Genomic DNA, 23,383 nt, shown 5'->3' with positions numbered 1-23,383 from the left:
CTAAAACCCACTACACCCTCACCCTGTAGGAATGTAACTTTATTTGGGTGGTGTCTGTTTTGAGAATAATCAGCCCTGGAGAAATAAGTGTCCTGATTGACTGACCGCTGTCACAAGGAGAGGGTCGTAAATTGTCAGCAGGCCCCCCTGGCCAGAAGATGATGTAACACCCCTAAGACCTCTGTATACATTTGTGTGAAGCACCTGACTTTAATAAAAGTCAGGACTGCTGTCCCCACGTGACTTTTGTATAACATCTCAGTGTATAAAAACAGACTCTGGAAAATAAAGAATTGGGATCAGTTTCTCGAAATACTGGTCTCCCCATGTCGCTCTCTCTCTCACTCTGGCTGAGTCTCCATCTGGGCGCTGGAACCCAACATGCTTACTAATTATGCCTGGGCTTCTAAGATCCGACCGGGAGGCCTCAGTGTCTCCTCTCCTTCGGGAGAACGGAAGGACGCCTGCGGCCTACGTAAGTGGTGCAAACTTCTTGTCTTGAAGTTTTATTGGTCTCCCGCGTAAACCAAGCTACTCAGCCTCTTTTCTCCACTGAATTTTCCTACTGAGCTATCCTTATTCTATTACTCTTTATATCTTTAATTAATATCTAATTGAAGCTATTGTATCCTGATCCTCGCCTATGCCGTCTCTCCTTCGAATACCCTGGATCAGCCGGGGCTGGTCCTCGGCATGGATCTATTCTCCATGTATACAAATGTTTCTTTCATGCTTTGTAATCTATTAATTCCTTGCATTTGGGATACCTTGTCATTTCTCAGCTTTTATTTTCACTGCTCCTGTAGTTCTCAGTAACTATTGCATCACCTTCTTAATCCACATCCAAGACACAATCACTACAACCTTGAGTAATGAGCCCTGTAGTGACATGATGAGGAGAACACCATGCTGGTCATAACCTGATCTCCCAGTTCAACAGTGAACTGGCAGTTGGTGCCATGCGAGGCTGCAGTTTCCTAAGCAACGGTGGTAAGAGATCACAGAATTCACTGAGGAGGTATTAGAGACCACAGAAATAGCTGAGGAGGTATTACCATATCCATAGCCATGTTGATATTGTGCTGAGTTATTTAAAGAATCTCTTTCCCTTGGTTATGGCATATCAAGCATGGGTTAACTCTGAAGAGGCTTGATAAAAGCTCAGGACTTGAGACTTGTTTTTGGAAAAGTTGAGATAAAATACAAACAAAAGTACGGGAGGATGCTCTTCCTCTACTCCTTTCTTGATGAAGGTTCCATAAAGTTATATTAATTATATTTAGTTTATTGCTCATTTCATGGACTACAGGCAGATAACCCCAAACTATGGACTTAGACCTGAACAGGAAGTTTCTCCTCTGAGAACTCACTGGGTTGCATCTCACTTGTGTTCTCTCTGTGAAGAAACTGCAGGAATAGACATTTCTGCTATCTTGTAAAGACTGCTAGTATATTTACACTTACAGCTTTCAAAACTCCAGACTTAATCTCATTCATGCTAATTATCATAGAGTTCCTACTCAGGCCTAGGTACCAGCAATGCCATTTTGACATAACTGCAGTTGACAGCTCACTTGTTTGAAATACAAATTGCCAAAAATCATAGAAACTTGCCCTAAGATATAGTATACATATGGGGGCAGAATGCCATGGTCACCTGGGGACCACAGCATGTGGGCATTTCATATGCCAGAAATGTACTAGGGTCTATTGCATTGTTCAAGATAAACCTTTAGGCCCCCTCATCAGCTCTTTTCAACCATTACATAAAAAAAGAAATGGGTCCAGTCCTTTGGCCTAAAGAATCCACTCACATCCCTCTTCACTGTCATGTGAAAATACCAGACTGGGGCAGCTTTCTGGATTAGTCAGTGCTTCTGGAACACCAGGGAGCTTCTGGTTTAAATTGAGTGCATGTCACCTCCAGCTACTCACTTTTTTTTTCTGGTTGTTGTTTAATCACTAAATTGTGTCCAACTCTTTTGTGACCCCATGGACTAGCCCCCCAGGCTCCTCTACCTGCTAGACTGCCTCTTTTCCTTCATATTCAGGTCAGCCATCCATGGACTCATGCAGTGCTCCTTATCTTTCCTGTCACAGCAGAGACTGGCCTTTCTGACTAATCTGTACTAAATTAGCTTCAATTTTGTCTCAGAGATTCTAGATTCATAAAATATGACAGCCAGAAATTGATCCATTTGATTGAATTCCCTACCTTCACAGAGAAGACATGGTCACTGTTTAAACCCTAGAGGCTAGTGATGGTAAAGCCAGAATGAGAAAGAATTTCAGACTCTCCTTTGGGAGTTACTTAGTCCACCAGTGAAAAAGGGCTCTGATTGTTTGCCCATGTATTCCATAAAAGGCTTCTGTTTTAACCCCTCAGTTATTCTAGCAGGGTAGATGGCATGGTGGCCATACTAAGCCATGTGATGATTTTTTCCTCTACAGATAATATTCAAACTCTCCTTTCCTAGATTTTCATGGCTTTTTCACCACGTACCCTTCTGTAACCATGGATCATGCCTTTTATCTTCTTTGAGAGAGTGCACCACAGGATGACTTCCAGCTTGCTCTTCCCAGGAGAGAACACAGGTGCTACAGAAAGAGATGTCTCGCGAAAAGGAATTTCGGTGTCACACAGGTTCTATCTTCATGATATAAAGGTGGGGTGCAGCTGAATAACAAAAATATCTGAGGTGTTTGAACCAAGATCCACGGATTTGTTTATTTCCCACCGTAGCAAGGCAGTAAACAAGTGAAATCCCATCTATGAGTTACAAATGATAGTAAGCCCAGGAACCTTGAGCATATATATCTATAAGGCAAACAAAACAAGTATTTTTCAGAATGTGGGCATCATGCTTTAACTAATCTAGAGAGAGCCACCTCAAGCCCCCAATATCATGACACCAAGAATCATTCTCAATCAGCTGTTCTCCAAACAAAAGATAAAAAGGCAAAAATAATAGAAAAAGAAAAATTTCATCTAGAAAGACTGGATGCCCATCAAAGTCACATCTCTTCTTCTGAATCTTGTTCTCGTTCAGCATTTTTCAGCAGTTCAACTTCTGAAGGGCAGAACCTCGTAAATCGAGATTTAACCAACCTGAGGAGAATGAAAGTCATCTTACATTATTCCATTTAAAATTAAAACCCCAAACTATCTGTATCTATAGTACAACAAACTCCAAATTATCTGTGCAAATGGAAGAGGCACCCTCAAAAAGAAAATCACTTTTATTTGTCTTTGGCGCTACCTGCGAGCATTTTGTGGATTAAAGCAGTCTATAAGCAAACAGACACAATAAACCTCTAATATGTAACATAATTGTTTGCATCATATTCAAAATTCATAACTTTAACCATTTCTAAGACAAACAAAAGAATCTCTGGACTGTAGTAGGTCCTGAAGAAACTGAGCTCAGCTGAGTATTACAAAAAGGAGCCCTGTCCTGAGAAGGAAGCCCATGAAGCCATCGCCTTCCCCAGGTTGAGCCCCATGTCAAGTCTGGGCTGTACTGCAGCCCTTACTGTGTCTTCAGAGAGCTGCTTCTGTGCTGGCCCCAGGCTGTTCTGTTGAATGTGATGGTCCCTGATGCACTAAGAAGTTGAAAGAAGTGACCTCTATTCTTGTAACTGTTTTCATAGATTAAGAAAATGTGTAGGTGCTGGGGGGAAATTTCAGAATTGAAAGATGCCAAGTTTCTTGGTAGCAGAAACTCAGCAGGCTCTCAACTTTTCTGATGTAATCAGAACTACATAAAGCTTTTCCTGTGCAGGATTATTTGTGAAGAAATGGTGCGTGACTATGTCAATAAAATATTGTTAACTTCCAGAAGTACATAAGGATACGCAAACAAACTGATAAACCAAATCCAAAATCATTATTGTTTTATGAAAAACGTCACCAGCCTATCTTTAACTTTACACTTGTTTTCTGTCTTTTTCTCCCAAAGAAGGTCTGGCCCATCCCTCTCAATACACCAGGCTTTTACTTGTGCTCTGGATCTCACTAGAGTATGAGTTTCCTAAGAGCAGAGGCTTCATCTTATTTACTGCTCTAACTCTTGTCAGAGTCTAGAACAATTCATAATAATTGTTCTATGGTTCATAGAATAACTGTTCACTGGTTCGTAATAGTGGTTCACTATGTATGTGATGATTCAGTGGACTGTGGAGCAGTCCTACAGAAGTTCATATCACTCATCTACCCAGAGGTAATTCTTCAGTCATTTCCAACTCAACATTAATTTCTCCAACACACAACAATTGAGTGGTATCAGTAACATCTACTGACTCATCAGAAGCCAAGAAAAACTACTCAGAATCTTTTGCCTTGATAATTAGTTGACCATTGACCTGGTTCCCAATGTTCTCAACTCTTCAAGGCACTGTTTTCATGAAAAGCTAATAGTTTTAACTAAGGTTAAAACTAGGACACTGTATCATTTCATTTTTTTAAACCCACATGGTTATCTCCACATTGCAAAACCTGAGTAGGTGCTAAATGAAAGGGATTAATTAGTACATTCATTAGATTCATTCTTGATGACTCTTCTGGAAAGTGAAACAAAGAACTAGCTATTTAGTGTAAGTTGCCTACATGTGAAACTTCAAGTCACACACTTTCAAATATGTGAATGTGCATGCCAGCCCCTATATGCCAGCTGTTGTACTATAGTACTGTACTTTTCAAGGTACTGTATTGTGAGGTTAAAAATACTTCTTTATTTTTGTGTTTGTTTTTTATGTATATATTACTTGTGTGAGAAGTATTATAAACCTATTACAGTACTGCTGCTGCTAAGTCACTTCAGTCGTGTCCGACTCTGTGCGACCCCATAGACAGCAGCCCACCAGGCTTCCCCGTCCCTGGGATTCTCCAGGCAAGAACACTGGAGTGGGTTGCCATTTCCTTCTCCAATGCATGAAAGTGAAAAGTGAAAGTGAAGCCACTTGCACTTACAAACAAATTGGACTTATGAACATGCTCTCAGAACAGAATTCATTTGTCTGTAGGAAATTTGCTGTAGAAATTGTTTACACGGTTAACAGTGTTAACACAGTGACTACTCCTGTTCCAGATTCCTCCTCTCTGAGTTGTATCTGCTGTTGTTAGACGCCATCAAGCTGAAGCATATTCAGGCTCTGTCCACACCCTGAAGCCCTTGGTATTGGCACACACAGAAATGGCTACTGGGGAGAGATTGAGGGATGGAATAATAAACAGGAAGTACAAATAATTGCTAAATCCTGGAATGGTGCAAGTTCAGGAAACTAAGTTCAGGGTGTGTCTGGGCTTTTGCTCCCACATGTTCTCTTCTGCTCTTAATATAAGAGTAGAGCTGAGATTCTGGGTATACTTCCAGAGTTGAAGTGGAAATCAAACTTCCAAAAGGCAAACTACCATCTACCATGAATTTGGTCATTTCTATTTTGTTCTTCAAAATGGCTCACAAGAATCATTTGTTTGGAAAACCAACCTGAAAATGGGTAATATTTCTTTGTCCATCCAAAGGGGCTTTTGAAGTACTTCTGTATCACAGTGATATTTATGTAAGTTTATATGTGAAATACAGTAAAACACACAATAAGATTTCCCAACAGATAGGGGTCTCCTATGAGCTGTCATGAGAACAACAGGCATGGGACTAGATGAAGCAATCTTTAAACCATTATTCGGGAAAGCTGCAAAGCACAGCTTCATTCTTCAGAGATTTGGGGGGCAGCAGTTCCATAACCCAGTTTTGTTTCCATGGTGATCTTTGTGCTTTGTCAAATAAATTCAGATAGACTGTCCTTAAAACCTATCACCTGTGACTGAGTTATAATCCACTTCACAGTCAAACCCAGATGTGCATATTTTCAAAGCTCTTTATGACTACAGGATTGAATTGAATTATCCTACAAATAACCATGCTAAAAGTCAATATTCAATCTTCATGATATTGTTTAATCTACTGCTTAATATTATATTAAAATATATCAGAATACAAGCTCTTGGCCTTATATTTCATAAGCAGTATGAGAGTAAAACTTAAAAGCATATAAAACATTCCCAAACAACTGAACCCTGTTTGAGAAGTTCTGAAGCAGAGCTGTTAAAATAGAAAATAAGTGTTTATTGAGAGTATGCCAAGATCAGTGAGAGATATGAAAAAGATCTTTTCCTCCAGGTAGCACAATCTAGTTAGCAGATAAGCCTAACATGAGCTAATAGTAAATATAACAAGATAGATCACAACTGTTAAAATGTGTGATCAAGACTAAAGTACTGTAAACTCATGCAAGGAGATAAGCAAAGACAAGAACAATCACATAAGTTTTCATAGAAGAGATGAGCATTTGATTGGATATGCCAGGAAGAGACAACATGTGGTCAAGAAGTCCAGGGTGCCGGGGAAGGAGAGGCAGTTGCAAAAGTAAACATGAACTTTCTGGTTTCTAGAAAACTATACGTGGGTAAGCGGCTCATTAGGGGTCTGAGGTTTTTAAAACAGAAAGAAGCAATAGTCTTCTTTTGGCTCTAGAACTGACATGGAATAGAGAGGCTTCTTGAATGCCGGCTTTATTCTTGGAGGCTGTCCAAACCCTAAGGAGATGAGGCCCAAAGTCAGCCTAAAACAACAGAGGAAGAAGTCAAGTTTCATTCAGTGGCAGAGTGAACCTTAACCATCAGTGCATACACATGCTTTGGGGGAACTGAATAGGACTAATAGAAATCATCCCATAAGAAGGTAGAATTTCAAGCAGGCATAGCACTTAGACCTCTAGAAGAAGGTAACTACAAATCAAAGCCTACTAGAGACATCTGGGAGCTAGACAAGGAAAAGGCCTTTTTACCCAGAGACACAGCACCAAAGCTCTTTAGCAGTAAAACCCACAGAAGCACAGAGAAGTAGAGGTAGCTGGGGAAACATCTAGAGAGGACTAGAAAGCTAGTTTGGGCAGAGGCTGAGACCCCATTGGGCCTCGAATCAACTACTGAATCTAGGGATCTAGAGAACATGCTAGACGTGTACTATCCAAAATGATAGTCACTATGTATATATGAAAGCTAAAATTCATTAAAATTAATGTAGTACTGGGTTGGGAAGATCCTCTGGACAAGGAAATGTCAAACCACTCCAGTATTCTTGCCTGGGAAATCCCATGGACAGAGGAGCCCTGCGAGCCACAGGACATGGGGTTGCAAAAGAGTCAGATATGACTTGGCAACTGAATAGCAACAACAATAACAAGGCACATGTCAAGTGTGCAATAATCACACATAGATCATGGCTACATGGTGGAGACTGCAGATATAGAACACTTCAATCAATGCTAAAGTCTGAAGGTTTAGAGCCTGCATGATTAACAGTTGGAATCAGCCAAGCCAACTGTGGTTTGGCATTAGCTACCATGCTAATGGAAATAAGGAACCATGCTCATTCCATTCTATTCCTACTCATCCTTCAAGTTGCAGCTTAATTCTCAATTGTGAGGAGGCCTCCTGTGTGTTCCAATAGTGCTTTATTCTTACACTATTTCCATTCATCGTACTATATTTAAACTGTCTTTCTTTCTCCATAAGGTCCATCAGTTTAGTTCAGTTCAGTTCAGTTGCTCAGTCGTGTCTGACTCTTTGTGACCCCATGAATCGCAGCACGCCAGGCCTCCCTGTCCGTCACCAACTCCCGGAGTTCACTCAGACTCACGTCCATCAAGTCAGTGATGCCATCCAGCCATCTCATCCTCTGTCGTCCCCTTCTCCTCCTGCCCCCAATCCCTCCCAGCATCAGAGTCTTTTCCAATGAGTCAACTCTTCGCATGAGTAACTCGCCAAAGTACTGGAGTTTCAGCTTTAGCATCATTCCTTCCAAAGAAATCCCAGGGCTGATCTCCTTCAGAATGGACTGGTTGGATCTCCTTGCAGTCCAAGGGACTCTCAAGAGTCTTCTCCAACACCACAGTTCAAAAGCATCAATTCTTCAGTGCTCAGCTTTCTTCACAGTCCAACTCTCATATCCATACATGACCACTCGAAAAACCATAGTCTTGACTAGACAGACCTTTGTTGGCAAAGTAATGTCTCTGCTTTTCAATATGCTATCTAGATCAGTCATAACTTTTCTTCCAAGGAGTAAGCGTCTTTTAATTTCATGGCTGCAGTCACCATCTGCAGTGATTTTGGATACCTTACACAATTTTTGATGCAGAAGAAGAAGGAGAACAAGAACAAAAGGAATAATAAAAACAACAAGGGAGGGTGGGGGAGGTGGTTCAAGAGAGCAGCCTAGGAAGGTCCTGAATTCACCGTCTCCCATGGACACAGCAAATCTACAGCTACATAAGGAACAATTTTAGAATAGAAATAGAAAAAGACCTGAAAACTAGCCAAACAGCTCCTCTACAATAAAGGACAAAAGGTCCACAATGAGATGGGTAAAAGAGGCAGAGATGTGGTCCCACCAAAGACCCCACCTCCAGGTTGGAGACCCACAGTCAAAGAGATCTCACAGATACAGAGCTTCTTCCTGAGGAGCAAGGATTTGTGCCCTATATCAGGCACCCGAACCCTTTGGACTTGCATTGATGAGATGAGCCCCCAAAACATCTGGCTTTGAAGATCAACAGTGCTGATGTCCAGAAGAACCAAAGGGCTGTAAGGAATGGAGATTCCACTCTTAATGGGCTTGCATGCAGACTCACCCACCTGGCCATACAGCACAAAAACCACAGTCTGAAGAGTCCAAACCATATGTGAATGGGATTCATTTGCTAATCTTAAAGCATCTGCCAGCAAGGAAGAAATCTGTTAGGATTCTCTCCCAGGAATGGAAGCACTGGCAGGTACCATTTTCACTTTCTTCCCCCTCTACTTTGCTAGTGCCAGCACTAGTGGCAACCATTTTTGTACTCTAATTCTAACTTGCTAGCACCAGTGTTAGATCAGAGGAGAAATTAAAAACCACCTGGAGACAAGTGGAAAATGGAAATACAACATACTAAAATCTATGCAATGCAACAAAAGCAGTTGTAAGATGGAAGTTTATAGCAATAGTCCTACCTTGAGAAATAAGAAAAATTTCAGCTGTGAAGCCGTCTGGACCTGGGCTTTTGTTTGCTGGAAGATTTTTGATTACAGTTTCAATTTCCGTGCTTGTGATGGGTCTGTTAAGGTTTTCTATTTCTTCCTGGTCCAGTTTTGGAAAGTTGTACTTTTCTAAGAATTTGTCCATTTCTTCCTCGTTGTCCATTTTATTGGCATATAATTGTTGATAATAGTCTCTTATGATCCTTTGTATTTCTGTGTTGTCTGTTGTGATCTCTCCATTTTCATTTCTAATTTTATTGATTTGATTTTTCTCCCTTTGTTTCTTGATGAGTCTGGCTAATGGTTTGTCAATTTTATTTATCCTTTCAAAGAACCAGCTTTTGGCTTTGTTGAATTTTGCTATGGTCTCTTTTGTTTCTTTTGCATTTATTTCTGCTCTAATTTTTAAGATTTCTTTCCTTCTACTAACCCTGGGGTTCTTCATTTCTTCCTTTTTTAGTTGCTTTAGGTGTAGAGTTAGGTTATTTATTTGACTTTTTTCTTGTTTCTTGAGGTGTGCCTGTATTGCTATGAACTTTCCCCTTAGGACTGCTTTTACTGTGTCCCACAGATTTTGGGTTGTTGTGTTTTCATTTTCATTCGTTTCTATGCAAATTTTGATTTCTTTTTTGATTTCTTCTGTGATTTGTTGGTTATTCAGCAGGGTGTTGTTCATCCTCCATATGTTGGAATTTTTAATAGTTTTTCTCCTGTAATTGAGATCTAATCTTATTGCGTTGTGGTCAGAAAAGATGCTTGGAATGATTTCTATTTTTTTGAATTTACCAAGACTAGCTTTATGGCCCAGGATGTGATCTATCCTGGAGAAGGTTCCATGTGCGCTTGAGAAAAAGGTGAAATTCATTGTTTTGGGATGAAATGTCCTATAGATATCAATTAGGTCTAACTGGTCTATTGTATCGTTTAAAGTTTGTGTTTACACACTGAGGAAACCAGAATTGAAAGAGACACGTGTACCCCAATGTTCATTGCAGCACTGTTTATAATAGCCAGGACATGGAAGCAACCTGGATGTCCATCAGCAGATGAATGGATAAGAAAGCTGTGGTACATATACACAATGGAGTATTACTCAGCCATTAAAAAGAATACATTTGAATCAGTTCTAATGAGGTGGATGAAACTGGAGCCTATTATACAGAGTGAAGTAAGCCAGAAGGACAAACACCAATACAGTATACTAACGCATATATATGGAATTTAGAAAGATGGTAACGATAACCCTGTATACGAGACAGCAAAAGAGACACTGATGTATAGAACAGGCTTATGGACTCTGTGGGAGAGGGAGAGGGTGGTAAGATTTGGGAGAATGGCATTGAAACATGTGAAATGTCATGTATGAAACGAGATGCCAGTCCAGGTTCAATGCACGATGCTGGATGCTTGGGACTGGTGCACTGGGACGACCCAGAGGGATGGTATGGGGAGGGAGGAGGGAGGAGGGTTCAGGATGGATTTTCTTTTAAAAATTAAAAAAAAAAAAAAGATATAAAGCTATTCTTAAATAACTAAAAAAAAAAAGAAAAGAAAAATTTCAAATAAACAACCTCACTTTTACACCAAAGGGAACTGGAAAAAGAAGAGCAAACAAAGCCCAAAATTACTATAAGGAAGGAAATAGTAAAGATCGGAGTAGAAATAAATGAAATAGAAAGTGAAAAGACAATAGAAGAGATCAGTGAAACAAACAGCTGATTATTTGAAAAAATTTAAACAAAATTGCTCAAAATATTCCCAGCCAGGCTTCAGCAGTACATGAACCGTGAACTTCCAGATGTTCAAGCTGGTTTTAGAAAAGGCAGAGGAACCAGAGATCAAATTACCAACATCTGCTGGATCATGGAAAAAGCAAGAGAGTTCCAGAAAAACATGTATTTCTGCTTTATTGACTATGCCAAAGCCTTTGACTGTGTGGATCACAATAAACTGTGGAAAATTCTGAAAGAGATGGGAATACCAGACCTCCTGACCTGCCTCTTGAGAAACCTGTATGCAGGTCAGGAAGCAACAGTTAGAACTGGACATAGAACAACAGACTGGTTCCAAACAGGAAAAGGAGTGTGTCAAGGCTGTATATTGTCACCCTGCTTATTTAACTTATATGCAGAATACATCATGAGAAACGCTGGGCTGGAAGAAGCGCAAGCTGGAATCAAGATTGCCGGGAGAAATATCAATAACCTCAGATATGCAGATGACACCACCCTTATGGCAGAAAGTGAAGAGGAACTCAAAAGCCTCTTGATGAGAGTGAAAGAGGAGAGTGAAATGTTGGCTTAAAGCTCAACATTCAGAAAACGAAGATCATGGCATCTGGTCCCATCACTTCATGAGAAATATGTGGGGAAACAGTGGAAACAGTGTCAGACTTTATTTTTCTGGGCTCCAAAATCACTGCAGATGATGACTGCAGCCATGAAATTAAAAGACGCTTACTCCTTGGAAGGAAAGTTATGACCAACCTAGATAGCATATTCAAAAGCAGAGACATTACTTTGCCAACAAAGGTCCTTCTAGTCAAGGCTATGGTTTTTCCAGTGGTCATGTGTGGATGTGAGAGTTGGACTGTGAAGAAAGCTGAGCACTGAAGAATTGATGCTTTTGAACTGTGGTGTTGGAGAAGACTCTTGAGAGTCCCTTGGACTGCAAGGAGATCCAACCAGTCCATTCTGAAGGAGATCAGCCCTGGGATTTCTTTGGAAGGAATGATGCTGAAGCTGAAACTCCAGTACTTTGCCTACCTCATGCAAAGAGTTGATTCCTTGGAAAAGACTCTGATGCTGGGAGGGATTTGGAGCAGGAGGAGAAGGGGACGACAGATGATGAGATGGCTGGATGGCATCACTGACTCGATGGACATGAGTCTGAGTGAACTCCGGGAGTTGGTGATGGACAGGGAGGCCTGGCGTGCTGCAATTCATGGGGTCGCAAAGAGTCGGACACGACTGAGTGACTGAACTGAACTGAACTGACTGAAACAAAATTGACAAACCTTTAGATAGACTCACTAAGGAAAAAAGAAAATGAAATGCTAGTCATTTAGTCATGTCTGACTCTTCGTGAGCCCATGGACTGTAGCCTGCCAGGTTCCTGTGATCATGGGATTCTCCAGGTAAGAATACTGAAGTGGGGTGCCATTTCCTTCTCCAGGGGATTTTCCCGACCCAGGGATCAAACCTAGGTCTACCACATTGCAGGCAGATTCTTTACCATCTGAGCTACCAGGGAAGGAATGAAAGAGAGAAGGCTCAAAGAAAATCAGAAATAAAAAAAGGAGAAACCAACATTACCCTCACACTAAAATCAGACAAAGATATCACATACAAAAAAGAAAATTACAGGCCAATATCACTGATAAAAATAGGGTAAAACTTTCAACACTATAAGTAAACTGAATTAAAGGCTATATTAAAAGGATCATATACCCTGATCAAGTGGGATGTATTCCAGGGATGTAAGAATAGTTCAACATCTACAAATTAATCAATGTAATATATCACATTAACAAAAAGAAGGATTAAAATCATATGATTATCTCAATAGATGTATAAAAACATTTGACAAAATTCAACATCATTTATGATAAAAACTTTCAACAGTGAATATAAAAAGATGTATCTTAACATAATAAAGACCATATATGACATGCTCACAGGTAACACCATACTCAGTGATGAAGTCATGAAATTTTATTCCTTAAAATCAGGACCAAGACAATAAGGTTCACTCTCACTACTTTCAGTCAAAATAGAGTTTAAGTCCTAGCCATAACATTTAGGCAAGAAAAAAAGGCATCCAAATTGTAAAGGAAGAGGTAAAACTGTTACTATTTGCAGAGGACATGATACTCAGTATAGAAAACCCTAAAGACTCCATCAAAAAAACTGTTAGAATTAATAAATAATTTTAGTAAAGCTGCATGGTACAAAATCAATATGCAAACATGTTGCATTTTATACAGTAACAAGGAACTATTAGAAAGAGATATTAAGAAAACAGTCCCATTTACAATGGCATCAAAAAGAATAAAATACCTATGAACAAATTTAACCAAGAAAATGAAAGACCCAAGGCAATGGCGCCCGACTCCAGTACTCTTGCCTGGAAAATCCCATGGACGGAGGAGCCTGGTGGTCTGCAGTCCATGGGGTTGCTAAGAGTCGGGCACGACTGAACGACTTCACTTTCACCTTTCACTTTCATGCATTGGAGAAGGAAATGGAAACCCACTCCAGTGTTCTTGCCTGGAGAATCCCAGGGACGGGGGACCCTGGTGGGCTGCTGTCTACGGGGTCGCACAGAGTCAGACACAACTGACACGACTTAGCAGCAGCATATGCTAAAAACTATAAAACATTGATAAAAATAATTGAAGACATAAATAAATGGAATGATATTCCATGCTTATGGACTGGAAAAATTAACATCATTAAAATATCTACATTACCCAAATTGATCTACAGATTCAATGCAATCCCTATCAAATTATGAATGGCATTTTTCACAGAAATAGAACAAACAATCCCAAAGTTTGTATGGAATCACAAAAGATCCTGAATAGTCAAAAAGAGGTTGTTCTTCTTAAAAAAGAAGAACAAAGCTGGGGGGGGGGGGCTCATACTTTCTAATTTCAGACTATACAACAAAGCTATAAAATCAAAACAGTATGATATTGGCATAAAAACAAACCCATAGATCAATGACACAAAATAAAGAACTAACCTCATAAATACATTGTCAATTAATTTATGATAAAGGAGGCAAGAATATAAAACGAGAAAAGGCCAGTCTTTTTGTTGTGCTAGGAAAACTGTATAGCCACGTGCAAAATAATGAAATTTGGACACTCTTATACTATACATAGAAACTAACTCAAAATGGATTAAAGTCTTGAATGTAGGACTAAAACCATAAACTTCCTAGAGGAAAATATAAGCAGTAAGTTCCTTGATATTGCTCTTGTTAGTATTTTCTGGATCTGACTCCAAAGGAAATGGCAACAAAAGAAAAACTAAACAAATGGAACTACAACAAATAGAAAGCTTCTGCACAGTGAAGGAAACCATCAACAAAATAAAAAGGAAACACTGAATGGAAGAAGATATTCCTAAATGTTATCTGATAAAAGGTTATATCCAAAATACATAAAGAAATCAAACAACCCCATAACAACAATGAAAATTCAATTTAAAAATAGGCAGACAGTCAGAATGGCTGCGATCCAAAAGTCTACAAGTAATAAATGCTGGAGACAATGTGGAGAAAAGGGAACCCTCTTACACTGTTGGTGGGGATGCAAACTAGTACAGCCACTATGGAGAACAGTGTGGAGATTCCTTAAAAAACTGGAAATAGAACTGCCTTATGACCCAGCAATCCCACTGCTGGGCATACACACTGAGGAAACCAGAAGGGAAAGAGACACATGTATCCCAATGCTCATCGCAGCACTGTTTATAATAGCCAGGACATGGAAGCAACCTAGATGTCCATCAGCAGATGAATGGATAAGAAAGCTGTGGTACATATACACAATGGAGTATTACTCAGCCATTAAAAAGAATACATTTGAATCAGTTCTAATGAGGTGGATGAAACTGGAGCCTATTATACAGAGTGAAGTAAGCCAGAAAGAAAAACACCAATATAGTATACTAACGCATATATATGGAATTTAGAAAGATGGTAACAATAACCCTGTATACGAGACAGCAAAAGAGACACTGATGTATAGAACAGTCTTTTGGACTCTGTGGGAGAGGGAGAGGGTGGGATGATTTGGGAGAATGGCATTGAAATATGTATAATAGCATATATGAAATGAGTTGCCAGTCCAGGTTCAATGCACGATACTGGATGCTTGGGGCTGGTGCACTGGGATGACCCAGAGGGATAGTATGGGGAGGGAGGAGGGAGGAGGGTTCAGGATGGGGAACACATGTATACCTGTGGTGGATTCATTTCGATATTTGGCAAAACTAATACAATTATGTAAAGTTTAAAAATAAAATAAAAATTAAACCATCAAAATAAATAAGTAAAAATAAAAATAGGCAGAGAATCTGAATAGACATTATTCCAAAGAAAACCTACAGACAACTAAAAGGCATACCTGCAGAACAGCTGTTATCAAAAGGACTAGATATAACAAGTATTGGCCAGAATATAGAGAAAAGAGAACTCTGATGTACTATTTGGTATAAATGTAAATTTGTATAGCCACTATGGGAAACAGCATAAAGTGTCCTCAAAAAATTAAAAACAGAAGTACCATACAATCCAGCAAATCCACTTCTGGGTATTTATCTGAAGAAAATGAAAACACTAATTGAAAAAGGCACCTCTAGGTTCACTGTACCATATTTATAATATAATAACCAAAATATTTGGGCTTCCCCAATGGCTTAGTGGTAAAGAATCTGCCTGCAGGGCAGAAGATGTAGGAAAGGTGAGTTTGATACCTGGATCAGGAATATCCCCTGAAGAAGGAAATGGCAACCCATTCCAGTATTTTTACCTGGAGAATCCCATGGACAGAGAAGCCAGCGGGCTATAGGGTCGCACGGACTCAGACACAACTGAACACACACACACAAAACCAGGATATGGAAACAAATGTCTATCAATTGATGAATGGATAAAGGAGATGTTTTATATATGTGTTTATATAAGATAAATATTTTATACTTATATGTATATAATAGAATATTACCCAACCATAAAAAAGAATGAAATGGACCTTGAGGTATTATGCTAAACACAATACAACAGATAGAGAAAGACAAATACCAAATGATTTCACTTATCTGTGAGATCTAAAAAACAAAGGAACAAACAAAAGAAGGAACAGATTCACGGTTGCCAGAGTTGGGGGAGGTAGGCAAAAATGGATGAAGGGGATCAAAAGGTACAAACTTCCAGTTATAAAATAAGTAAGTCTTATAGTTTGGGGAATACAGGTCTTTGGTCTCCTTAGGTAGGTTTATTCCAAGATATTTTATTCTTCTAATGGGGTTGTTATTCTTGTTATTACCAAGTTATTATTCTTGGTAAATGGGGTTGTTTCTTGAATTTTCTTTTGGATCTTTTATTGTTAGTGTATAGATAAGAACAGACTTCTATGTATTAACTCTGTAACCTGCAAATTTACCAAATTCATAATGAGCTCTAGTAGTTTTCTTTCGGTGTTTTTAGGATTTTCTAAAACATTTTCTACATGTATAGGATCATGTCATTTGCAAACAGTGACATGAATTTAACTTCTTTCTCATTTGAATTTCATGTATTTCTTTCTCTTCCCTGATTGCTGTAGCTAGGACTTCCAAAACTAAGTCAAATAGAAGTGGTGAGAGTGGACATCTTTGTCTTGTTCCTGATCTTAGAGGAAATGCGTTTAGCTTTTCACCAATAAATATGATTGTTAGTTATAGTTCGTCATATATGGGGTTTATTATGTTGAGGTATGGTCCCTCCATGCCCACTTCTGGAGTTTTTATCATAAATGGGTGTTGAATTTTGTCTAAAGCTTTTTATGCATCTATTGAGATAATCATATCACCTCACACCAGTCAGAATTGCTATCATCAAAAAATCTACAAACAACAAATGCTTGAGAGGGTGTTGAGAGAAGGTAGCCCTCCTACACTGTTGATGAGAATGTAAATTGCAGCCACTATGGAGAACAGTATGGAGATTCCTTGCTGCTACTGCTGCTAAGTCGCTTCAGTTGTGTCTGACCCTGTGCGACCCCATAGACAGCAGCCCACTAGGCTCTTCTGTCCCTGGGATTCTCCAGGCAAGAGCACTGGAGCGGGTTGCCATTTCCTTCTCCAATGCATGAAAGTGAAAAGTGAAAGTGAAGTCGCTCAGTCATGTCTGACTCTTCGCGACCCCATGGACTGCAGCCCACCAGGCTCCTCCATCCATGGGATTTTCCAGGCAAGAGTACTGGAGTGGGGTGTCATTGCCTTCTCCTTAAGAAGCTAAAAATAGAGTTACCATATGATCCTGCAATCCCACTCCTGGGCATACAACCAGAGAAAAACATGATCCAAAAGGATACATGCACCCCAATGTTCACTGAAGCATTATTTACAGTAGACAAGATATGGAAGCAACCTAAATGTCCATCAAAGGGATGGAGCCAAAGCAAAAAGAATACCCAGCTGTGGATGTGACTGGTGATAGAAGCAAGGTCCGATGCTGTAAAGAGAAATATTGCATAGGAACCTGGAATGTCAGGTCCATGTATCAAGGCAAATTGGAAGTGGTCAAACAAGAGATGGCAAGAGTGAATGTCGACATTCTAGGAATCAGCGAACTGAAATGGACTAGAATGGGTGAATTTAACTCAGATGACCATTATATCTACTACTGTGGGCAGGAATCCCTCAGAAGAAATGGAGTGGCCATCATGGTCAACAAAAGAGTCTGAAATGCAGTACTTGGATGCAATCTCAAAAACGACAGAATGATCTCTGTTCGTTTCCAAGGCAAACCATTCAATATCACAGTAATCCAAGTCTATGCCCCAACCAGTAACACTGAAGAAGCTGAAGTTGAACAGTTCTATGAAGACCTACAAGACCTTTTAGAACTAACACCCAAAAAAGATGTCCTTTTCATTATAGGGGACTGGAATGCAAAAGTAGGAAGTCAAGAAACACCTGGAGTAACAGGCAAGTTTGGCCTTGGAATACAGAATGAAGCAGGGCAAAGACTAATAGAGTTTTGCCAAGAAAATTCCCTGGTCATAACAAACACCCTCTTCCAACAACACAAAAGAAGACTCTATACAAGGACATCACCAGATGGTCAACACCGAAATCAGATTGATTATATTCTTTGCAGCCAAAGATGGAGAAGCTCTACACAGTCAGCAAAAACAAGACCAGGAGCTGACTGTGGCTCAGACCATGAATTCCTTATTGCCAAATTCAGACTTAAATTGAAGAAAGTAGGGCAAACCACTAGACCATTATGTATGACCTAAATCAAATCACTTATGATTATACAGTAGAAGTGAGAAATAGATTTAAGGGCCTAGATCTGATAGACAGAGTGCCTGATGAACTATGGATGGAGGTTCATGACATTGTACAGGAGACAGGGATCAAGACCATTCCCATAGAAAAGAAATGCAAAAAAGCAAAATGGCTGTCTGGGGAGGTCTTACAAATAACTGTGAAAAGAAGAGAAGTGAAAAGCAAAGGAGAAAAGGAAAGATATAAACATCTGAATGCAGAGTTCCAAAGAATAGCAAGAAGAGATAAGAAAGCCTTCTTCAGCAATCAATGCAAAGAAATAGAGGAAAACAACAGAATGGGAAAGACTAGGGATCTCTTCAAGAAAATCAGAGATACCAAAGGAATATTTCATGCAAAGATGAGCTCGATAAAGGACAAAAATGGTATGGACCTAACAGAAGCAGAAGATATTAAGAAGAGATGGCAAGAATACACAGACAAACTGTACAAAAAGATCTTCACGACCCAGATAATCACGATGGTGTGATCACTGACCTAGAGCCAGACATCCTGGAATGTGAAGTCAAGTGGGCCTTGGAGAGCATCACTACAAACAAAGCTAGTGGAGGTAATGGAATTCCAGTTGAGCTATTCCAAATCCTGAAAGATGATGCTGTGAAAGTGCTGCACTCAATATGCCAGCAAATTTGGAAAACTCAGCAGTGGCCACAGGACTGGAAAAGGTCAGTTTTCATTCCAATCCCAAAGAAAGGCAATGCCAAAGAATGCTCAAACTACCACACAATTGCACTCATCTCACACGCTAGTAAAGTAATGCTCAAAATTCTCCAAGCCAGGCTTCAGTAATATGTGAACCATGAACTTCCTGATGTTCAAGCTGGTTTTAGAAAAGGCAGAGGAACCAGAGATCAAATTGCCAACATCCGCTGGATCATGGAAAAAGCAAGAGAGTTCCAGAAAAACATCTATTTCTGCTTTATTGACTATGCCAAAGCCTTTGACTGTGTGGATCACAATAAACTGTGGAAAATTCTGAAAGAGATGGGAATACCAGACCACCTGACCTGCCTCTTGAGAAACCTGTATGCAGGTCAGAAAGCAACAGTTAGAACTGGACATGGAACAACAGACTGGTTCCAAATAGGAAAAGGAGTTCGTCAAGGCTGTATATTGTCACCCTGCTTATTTAACTTATATGCAGAGTACATCATGAGAAACGCTGGACTGGAAGAAGCACAAGCTGGAATCAAGATTGCCAGGAGAAATTTCAATAACCTCAGATATGCAGATGACACCACCCTTATGGCAGAAAGTGAAGAGGAACTCAAAAGCCTCTTGATGAAAGTGAAAGAGGAGAGTGAAAAAGTTGGCTTAAAGCTCAACATTCAGAAAACGAAGATCATGGCATCCAGTCCCACCACTTCATGGGAAATAGATGGGCAAACAGTGGAAACAGCGTCAGACTTTATTTTTCTGGGCTCCAAAATCACTGCAGATGGGGATTGTAGCCATGAAATTAAAAGAAGCTTACTCCTTGGAAGGAAAGTTATGACCAACCTAGATAGCATATTCAAAAGCAGAGACATTACTTTGTTAACAAAGGTTCGTCTAGTCAAGGCAATTGTTTTTCCTGTGGTCATGTATGGATGTGAGAGTTGGACTATGAAGAAAGCTGAGCGCTGAAGAATTGATCCTTTTGAACTCTGGTGTTGGAGAAGACTCTTGAGAGTCCCTTGGACTGCAAGGAGATCCAACCAGTCCATTCTGAAGGAGATCAGCCCTGGGATTTCTTTGGAAGGAATGATGCTGAAGCTGAAACTCTAGTACTTTGGCCACCTCATGCGAAGAGTTGACTCATGGAGAAGAGTCTGATGCTGGGAGGGATGGGGGGCAGAAGGAGAAGGGGACGACAGAGGATGAGCTGGGTGGATGGCATCACTGACTCGATGGACGTGAGTCTGAGTGAACTCCGGGAGTTGGTGATGGACAGGGAGGCCTGGTGTGCTGCGATTCATGGGGTCGCAAAGAGTCAGACACAACTGAGTGACTAATCTGATCTAAAGAATATGTGGTACATATATATACAACGGAATATTACTCAGCCATTAAAAAGAATACTGCTATTTGCAGCAACATGGGTAGACCCAGAGATTGTCATACTTAGTAAAGTAAGTCAGACAGAGAAAGAAATATCATATCTTATTTATGAAACAGAAACAGACTCACAGACTTAGAGAAGGAACTTATAGTTACAGGGGAGAATAGTGGGGGGAGGGATATTTAGAGAGTTTGGAATTGATATGTACACACTGCTGCCTCTAAAATGGATAACCAAAGAGGACTGACTGTATAACATAAGGAACTCTGCTAAATATTCTGTAATAAAATAAATGCAAAAAGAATTTGAAAAAGAATAGATATATGTATATGTAGAACTGAATCACTATTCTGTACACTTTAATTAGCACAACACTGTTAATCAACTATACTATAATATAACATTAAAAAATTTTAAAAACAATAAAATAAGTCATGGGGATTTTGTATATAACACAGTGACTATAATCAAAAATATTCTATTGCAGATATGAAAGTTGGTTAAAAAAGTAAATCTTGAAAGTTCTCATCACAAGAAAAAATTTTTGCAACATTAATATGGTGACAGATGGTGTTAATATGGTGACGGATGGTAACTATTAATAGACTGATTGTGGTGGTCATTTTGCAATGTATACAAAAGTTGAATCATTATGTTGTACGAAATGACACTAGTATAATGTTGTACGTCAATTGTGGTGGTTGTTGTTTAGTCTCTAGGTTGTATCTGACTCTTTGCAACCCCTTAGGCTATAGCCCGCCAGTCTCCTCTGTCCATAGGATTTCCCAGGCAAGAATACTGGAGTGGGTTGCCATTTCCTTCTCCAGGGAAAGTTCCCAACCCAGGAACCAAACCCCCATCTCTTGCATTGGCAGGCTAATTCTTTACCACTGAACCACCAGGGAAGCCCATGTCAATTGTACTTCAACTGAAAAAGAAATCTATCATAGGAACCAAAGCGGGGGAAAAAAAGAGCAAGGGTAAGAAGAATTTCTGTTGAGCTCTTATTATATTAAGGGCAGTTTAATGATATGATCTTATTTAGGTACCATCATTATCCCCATTTTGCAGACAACAAAACTGATATTTAATGTAGTTAAATCATTTACCCAAAGTCTTTTAGCTGACAAGAAGCAGAGCTGGAAACATGGGTTCTTAGCAATCTGTTACATTGCTCCTCACCCATCATGAAACACTGTATCAAAGTCCTTATAAAAACATGTAGCATTCAACTTCATCTTACTGTTACAAATATTACAGCAATTATCAAATTAATCAGATACTCAAAGTTAATGAGAGGCATACATGTTGGTCAAAAATGCCACCACATTTGGGAAGTGACATAACTGATGTACACATGGGCAAACGGAGGGGGCTCACTGCAGGTATGTTGATGACCATTTGGGAAAGAAAACAGAATATACAAAGACATGAAGGCACAGAAGAACATATTGAAGGGTGATGCATAGGTTCAGAGTACAGCAGAGACACTCTTTAGCTATTCCAATCTTAAACCAGCATTTATTATTTTAATTGGAAATGTTTGTGTTTGTAGATAATTTTCTGCTATATTACCCTGTTTGTGGGATGCTAAGGAATAAAATACCTCTTTGAACTTAAAGTTCAGACTGTCGAGTCTTGATGATCATATACCAAAAAAAAAAAAATAGAATTTCTATGAATAATAATCACTAACTTACCAGGTGACAAAGGCATAAATTGCTCCAGTGATGATAATGGCTATTGCATAATGCCAGCAAAAGCATATGGTGAGAAACATAATGTTGTTATGATCCACTAAATCCCAAGGAGGGTTTCCGTTGATGGGATAAAGGACAAACGCCATCTGTAATTTAAAAGAAAAAGTGAACATTAAAGCATTACTGCCATATTCCCAAAGATGGTGCAATTCAAAATGCTTTGTTTCAAGATTAATGGTGACAGATAACTCCCATTATCTGAGATGCTACAGATAAGAAACTGCTATCTGTTTTACTAAGATAGACAATATCTACTAAATCATATTTTTGCAAAAATGTTTGGGATATTTACAGATCAATTTTCAAAATATGACTAGTAGTCATCTCTGTAGATTGGTAGACTTTCAGAGAATTTGGTAGGATTCTAAGTTGCTCGGTTTCACTCTATTATTTCAAAATCAGAGTTTTTTTTTTTTAAGTTTTTGAAATAAACAAAGCCCATGGGTAACATTATATTTATACTTAAAGTTTGTCTCCTAAGATCAGGAGCAAGACAGGGTGTTTGGTTTTACCATTTCTGTTCAACACTGTACTAGAAATTCTAGCCAGAGCAACTAGTCAAGAAAAATAGATAAAGGGCATCCACACTGCAAAGGCAGAAGTAAAACTATCTATATTCACAAATAAAATGATCGTATGTACAGAAAATTCTAAAGAATCCACAAAAAGCCTATTCGAGCTAATAAATGAATTTAGCAAACTTGCAGGATACAAAAGCAACACTCAAAACATGTAATGGACAATTCAAAAAAGTAAATTAGGGAAACAACTCCACTTATAAAAACACTGAAAAGAATAAAATATTTAGGAATAAATTTAATCAAGGAGGTTCAAGTCTTGTACCTTGCAAAACTATAAAATATTGTCAAAAGAGATCAAAGATCTAAATAAATGAAAGTATACGTCATGTTCATGAACTGGAGCATTTAATATTGTGAAGACAGCAATAGCACCCAAAGCGCGCCACAGATTCACTACCATCCCTATCAAAATCCCAATGGTCTTTTTTTTGCAGAAATGGAAATCTGATTCTAAAATTTATGTGGTATTGCAAGGGACCCTGAATAGCCCAAACAGCCTTGAAAAAGCAAAGCAAAGTTGTAAGTCTTACACTTAGTGATTTCAAAACTTATGACAAAAACTACAATAATGAAAACATTGTGGTACTAACATAATGGTAGACATACAGATCAATGAAATAAAATTGTGAGTCCAGAAATAAGACCATAAGCCTGAAATAAATTGGTTTTTGACAAGAGTGCCAAGGCCATTCAATGGGGAAGTTAAAGTCTCTTCAACAACCGGTGCTGGGACAAATGAATATATACATGCAAAAAAAAAAAAAATTATTTACCCTTATTTTACACTATATATAAAAGTTAACTCAAAATGAGTCAAAAACCTAAATATGAGAACTAAAATCATAACTGCTAGA

General features: G+C 39.1%; 1 protein-coding gene across 1 annotated transcript in view; it reads right to left on the bottom strand.

The window, feature by feature from the left end:
- Positions 1 to 2,934: 2,934 nt before the first annotated feature.
- LOC102282696 (transmembrane protein 45A) overlaps positions 2,935 to 23,383 on the bottom strand; it is a 36,476-nt gene continuing 16,027 nt past the window's right edge. Inside the window, exons 4-5 of the mRNA XM_005890052.2 lie at positions 21,889 to 22,034; positions 2,935 to 3,109 (exon numbers count right to left, since the gene is read on the bottom strand). Of these exons, the coding sequence (XP_005890114.1) occupies positions 3,016 to 3,109; positions 21,889 to 22,034 (240 nt within the window). The 3' untranslated portion in view covers positions 2,935 to 3,015. The remainder of the gene's footprint in view (positions 3,110 to 21,888; positions 22,035 to 23,383) is intronic.

Source organism: Bos mutus, chromosome 1, assembly GCF_027580195.1.
Source record: "Bos mutus isolate GX-2022 chromosome 1, NWIPB_WYAK_1.1, whole genome shotgun sequence".
In the NCBI taxonomy this organism is placed as follows: domain Eukaryota; kingdom Metazoa; phylum Chordata; class Mammalia; order Artiodactyla; family Bovidae; genus Bos; species Bos mutus.
Note: the sequence above shows the minus strand (reverse complement) of the source record. Positions and strands in the feature narration are given on the sequence as shown.